The sequence below is a fragment of the Ciona intestinalis genome, unplaced genomic scaffold, assembly GCF_000224145.3.
Source record: "Ciona intestinalis unplaced genomic scaffold, KH HT000116.2, whole genome shotgun sequence".
In the NCBI taxonomy this organism is placed as follows: Eukaryota; Metazoa; Chordata; class Ascidiacea; order Phlebobranchia; family Cionidae; genus Ciona; species Ciona intestinalis.
The window spans coordinates 95,614-101,613 of NW_004190438.2; the positions used below are offsets into that span (position 1 = coordinate 95,614).

Sequence of the window (6,000 nt, forward strand, 5' to 3'; positions counted from 1 at the left end):
CCATCATCGTGAGTTTAATAAAATGAACTAAAATTCGTTTAAGTTTTATGAGTATGCCTGAGATATATGTACATGAGACATATAAGTAGGGAAGTCAATAGGCTTAAATTTGGGGTATAGTAGGGTGGGGGAAGATAGGACAGATTTTTTTCTTTTTTGTAGCATTTGGTGGGAAACAAAGAAAATTCAAAGAATTATGAAACCCTAACCTACGACTCCTGTAGACCGTTGTTAACTTTTTAAAACGAGATCAGGATATTTAAATACTGTGTGCCAAAGGTCTTCCCCCCCCCCACCCTACTATATATATAATAAGACTAAAAATATTGTTTTAAAATTATAGATGTATATGTACGTCGCAAAAAAAAACTAGCAGAAAGCGTTAATTTGTTTGTTTGTTTTCTTGGGAGGAGTTTGTTGTCAAACTTTGAAATAATTGTTTGTAAGTTAATAAGCTAATATATATATATGAAAAATATAATCGGAATTCAGTCACATGCACTTGGAGAGGAAATATGAGTGGCTTGGTCGAAATATAAGGTAGCAATGCCCAATTTGTTAAAAAAATTTCATTTTTATTCTATTTTTTTGGTAATATAAGTCTAAATAGATTTGTAGCACAGTTCGTATACATGCGTTTATATACGGACACTTATAGTGGAATCTCGTTTAACGTTTTTGTCACCACTCTGCACTTACGCGAAAGTGTGGTTCAATGTCCCCCTCGTGCTGGGGCCCTGCTGTTTGCAATGATCAAATGCATGGTACCAAGAAGTCGAATACATTCACGAATTTCTAATTCTCTTTTACCAAAGTGTTTATACTTTCATAACGAAAAAATATTTCCTACATTGTATTCTTAACGTAGCCAGAGGTCAATCTTATATTAAAAAGTTGGTGTGATTTTAAAATTAACCTACAAAAATAATTAAACATTCGACTTTTATTAATGTATTACGTCAAAATTAGATATCATTACTCATTAGGTTTTATAACGACTGTGGTTAACTTATAAGGCCCATAAGGTAATCACATAAATAAACATTGTGGTTTTCATTTCAATGGTGGCAAGCATGGCAAATAGACACCAATAAAATGTTTATACAATACAAGCAACACTTGTTTACACATTATCTGTAAATTGAAGCGAGCAGGCATTAGCAGCTGCATTTATTAAATTTAGACTTTTCGTTTTTTAACTTATAATACAAATTTGATCACTGACTATTGAGTGCACAGAAAGAAATGACATCAACACTGAAATATTTAAGATACAAAGTTATGTCAGTTATTATTTACATATGGAGAGCTTTATTTATAATCTGGATTTTGTGCAAAACATTGAAGTTTAAAGCCGCTCTGAAGAAAGTGAGTTTCAGTTATATTTTAATTTCATGGATTGAATTATTCATGGTGTGTATGCAATTATTGATCATCATTTAGCGAGGAGCCTCTCAGTGTCAGTAGTATTAGTAAGAATGTGCGACTCCCTGTTGACAGGGTTTGTTAATTTCTGTACTGCTGGTTCATACCCGTGTTCAAATATTCCAATTATGTTGGACACATGACCAGCAGTAGGAAGTTTCTCGTACTTGGGCATTCCAATCAACAACCTTTGCTGCCTTGATGTAGATGACGAACGTGATCGATTTCTTGCGGGAATATCATTTCTACTTTGCTTATTATCTTCTTTTTGAAATGTTCTTTGTCTATTTGGGATTTTTTCTGGTTCGTGACTTTTTCTTCTTGATTGATAAGTTTGACTGTTTAACATTTCATCAGCCGTACGTACAGTTAAATCAAAGCCACTATCAGATAACTTAGTAAAACATGCTTGATCATGCTCTAGTTCCCGTTCAGCTTGGCTTACTTCAAATAAGGCGGCATTTAAATCACGATCAACCTGTTTAAAAGTAAACAATGACATTTATTGGGATTAAATCAAGATATAGTTACCTGTTCTTTTGCTTTTTCCATGCGTTTATTAATAATAACAGCACTGTTGTTTTGCAGAGGGACGAGATTATCTTGTTTGATATGTTCTTCACTGTTGTTACATACATTTATTTGTTCTTGTGTTGTTGTATGATGGATAGGTAGCCATGTAGCTGTTATGTTGTCATACTCTCCATGTGACTTGCTCTTATTTCTCGGAGATCTTCCCTTTCTCGCTTGTTCCATGTATGGTTCTCTGTTGCTATTATTATTTGACCCAAGGGTAGGATCCGAAATCAATGTTTTATGTTCTTCAACCTGCATTGGTACCTTTGAACTTGTACTTCCTCTTACATTTTCGTCAGTCAAGTGTTTTGACTCATCATCCGATGATGAAAGGTCAAGTCTGTTGTTCAATGAACTCATGGAACCATTCACTTGTGAAAAAGAAGTATTTCTATAAAATCCTATTTTTTACATCACAAAAATATTCAAACCTTACCTTTTGAATCTTGTTTAAAAAACTTTTTGAAAACTGACTGAGAAAGTGTTGGACTTGGTCTCTCAGATAAATCAGTTTGATCATTCAAACTCCAATTATCTTTATTTTGCATTCCATCTTTTAGATCATAGCTTGTAGTAACCTGCATAAAGTAGCTGTTTTGTGTATGTATGTTTAAAAATATATAAGTTATGGGGAATATAATAAAAATGAATAAAAATAAGTAACTAGTTCACCTCATTATCATTTAATGTATTTTGATGATGAACAGACGGATCAACGGCTGTTACTCGAGCTCGGAACCTTTCTGGATCAAATTCCTTAAAATGGTGAAAACATTGTTAAGTTTAAAAAGATCAATCATACACACCACAAATGCTAACCATTAAAACTTTATAAATTTAAACAAGATTTATTTAAGTTTTTGTTTCACAAAAAGTGAAGCTGCAAACATAATTAAATTTGTATGTAAAGGTAAAAAATGCCCCTTTTTAACAATATGATTGCTGTTGCCAAATATTTGTGTTATCTTATAATATCTTAATAATGTGTTAAAACTGTGGCCAACTGTTGACATATCGTATTGATTTTAAACCTTTCTGTCCGAGTTGCTTCGGTGATGATTATGTGATGAATCCATCATCATGTTGCTTTGTACGGATGATTCTTCTACTGTTGATCTAATTCATCATAAAACTTCAATAAACAATTTGTACAAAAAAAAACAAATCTATTATCTTTAATAGTCACCTTGAATTAAGTTGGTCAGTTGTATTATAATAAGCAGATGGAAAGGGAATATTCTTAGGTGGAGGAGCTTCTGTGTCTTCCGAAAGAGCGATTCCCAACTCCATTTCATCAAACGAATCATGCTGAACAAAGTTAAAACATAGAAACTGTTATTAAAACAATATTAATAAAATCATATTTATCATGTGGTGGAGCAACTGGGCAGTTTTTTATACAGAAGGAATGCAACTTAGTTAACTATTCTGCCTAGGGACATGTATTTCCAGTATTTCCACAATAGCACCACCAAGCATTGAACCTAGCTCCAGTATCACATGGTTATTGGTTACAAAGTATTCTTACAACTGACTCCGTTAGATGGATTCCTGTTGCATACTTTGCATGGTGGCTTTATACACCTGATATCTGTACTTTGTTCCTTGTAGTTAATTCGTTCAAACCAACAGCTTAACTTACATGTAATAAATGCGTCACAGGTTGTGTATGTCCATTCTCCTGCACTCTAACAACGACCATGCTGGCTGATGTAGCTCTTTTCTTGACTGAGGTTTTTTCCATGGTGTAATGTGAAAGGTCTGTTACTTGATAATCAAGATATCTGCATAATTTGTTCATTACATTACAAATTCATCGGCATTTAGCATATTTTAATAACACATATTGCCAGCAAATTAGGTATTTAAACAAAGAATATTGTCCGTTGATAAAAAGCAGCTCAGTAAAAAATCAATGTATTTGAATTTACTTTACATCACCTAAGAAGGAAGTTGTAGAATGAATATTAGATTTGGAACAACTGAACTTGGTACATTATTAATTACTGTACATAGTAATAATATATCCATATACATTACCAGAATTATGTTAAATAGACTTACTTCGGTGATTCAGAAACACAAAAAGCAGATGAGCAGTTATTGATGCAGCCTTCATCAAATGGGTTAAGTCCATTCTGAAACTTGCCCGTCACCTATAAATTGTACAAATGCATTTCAGTTTATTTGATATTTTTAATGCTCCTTTTACTTTATTTGACTACCATTAGGCTTTCCAGTCAAAAGCAATAAATGTTTAATTGGCTGCAAATCAAGTTTTACCAGAAATATTCTTAAAATTCAAGGTTATAATAAATATAACTCACTTGCTCGTTGGTTGTTCGTCCACGTACAACAAGAGTGATGTGAAAGACAGTCAAACCAAACACTGGTATGAAAAGAAGTGCAACTATAACCATAATAAAAATTCTGAAAACAAAAAGTAAAAACCAAGTTAAAATTTAAATAATTTCCTTTTTGTAAACCGGGTAATAATTCTGTAAAGGATTTGTTGCCATAGCACTCATTACATTAGTTTAGATTTTGGGATAATTACTGTATAAGGATTAAAATATAATAGTCACTCATAAATAAGACATAGTATGCTTGCTTGGTTATTACCTTAGGTTGGCTACCTAAACATTATGCATATTTAACATTAAATTGAACACAAGATAAAGAAATATAATAACTTACGATAATGCAATAGGAGGGTCATATGTTGGAGCTTGTGCACCATACATGTTCCGAATAACAAACCAGAGACTTATTGCAAACGTGTTGATCATATGTAATGAAAGAGTATTCAGGAAGATGAAAAAATAACGATAATTCCTTCGACCAACACAATTATTTACCCAAGGACAATGATGATCAAATTTCTGAAATACATATATATAGACTAAAGTTAAGTGAAGTTGTCGGTTAACGGAATAAAATACAATTAGGTTATTGGGATAGAAAGGGACAATCCCACTAGCACGCTAAAAAATCCTTTTATCACAAACAGCTTTTGTGGGGAAGAAATATATTTATTTGGTTAATTTTTAATTCTAACTTTCATTCTAGGCGGTAGTTTTTTCAGGTAAAGCACAAAGTACAAACAAAAACAAAAATTATACAAAAACATGACAAAAAAACTTGTTATTTTGTGAGAAAGCCTTTCGTGATAAACTTATTGTAAAGACTCGCAGTTTATTATTTTTTATTCTTTGTGGGTGAGGTCCTTGTTAAGGACTTGGGAATTTAAGCCTGATTTGGCCCATTACCTAAACACCCAGAAATCCCATTCAAGTTGCTGAAGAAAACGAGTGAAAAAAAACCTGCTGGAGTAAAAAAATTTGGCTGTTTTGACAATACATAGGATTTCCCATAAGAAAAATTTAACTTAACTTTGATTGTTTTTAGTTTTCCAAAATACCTAAAAAATTAAATTTTATTTCTGATTTGGTATAATAATTTTTTGATATAGTTTTGAAGAGGAAGCATTCATTATATCATCAGAAATAAAATTTGAATTTTCTTTAGTCTTTTAGAAACCAGAAACGATCAACGTTTTCTAATGGGAAATTCCATGCATTAGGCCACAGCAATTTTTTTTTTACTTTAGCGGTCGAATTTGCAATTTTGAAACTCATTTTTAGTAAAAGCTGTTTTGTATTTTAAAACTTTGATGGTAGCTTTAGATCACATTTGAGCATATCTATCAATACACAAATTTTGATTTTTCGCTGGTATGCCCCTTTTAGTGTCTTGCCCAAAGACACATACACTGATCAGCATTAGTACCACTGTCGAGCATCGAACCAGGGACACTTAGGTTACGATGCAGGCGCCTAAACCACTCAACCATGGCTCCAGAATGTTGGAAGTTAAATATACATATATATATCATATTGTTATATATGGTTCTAGCGTTTCTGTCCTATTCAATTCGTTCGTTAATCATTTTCATTTCCGTCTTCCCATCCTGTTGTCCTATTTTCGTGCTGCAGCTTG

General features: G+C 32.5%; 1 protein-coding gene across 1 annotated transcript in view; it reads right to left on the bottom strand.

Moving 5' to 3' along the window:
- Window positions 1-927: 927 nt before the first annotated feature.
- Window positions 928-6,000, bottom strand: part of LOC100176409 — a gene marked incomplete in the record, with an annotated part of 8,789 nt that continues 3,716 nt past the window's right edge. Inside the window, 10 exon segments of the mRNA XM_004227155.4 lie at window positions 928-1,903; window positions 1,957-2,372; window positions 2,438-2,579; window positions 2,674-2,757; window positions 3,033-3,117; window positions 3,188-3,309; window positions 3,644-3,785; window positions 4,066-4,157; window positions 4,329-4,431; window positions 4,699-4,883. Coding sequence (XP_004227203.2) covers window positions 1,436-1,903; window positions 1,957-2,372; window positions 2,438-2,579; window positions 2,674-2,757; window positions 3,033-3,117; window positions 3,188-3,309; window positions 3,644-3,785; window positions 4,066-4,157; window positions 4,329-4,431; window positions 4,699-4,883 — 1,839 coding nt within the window.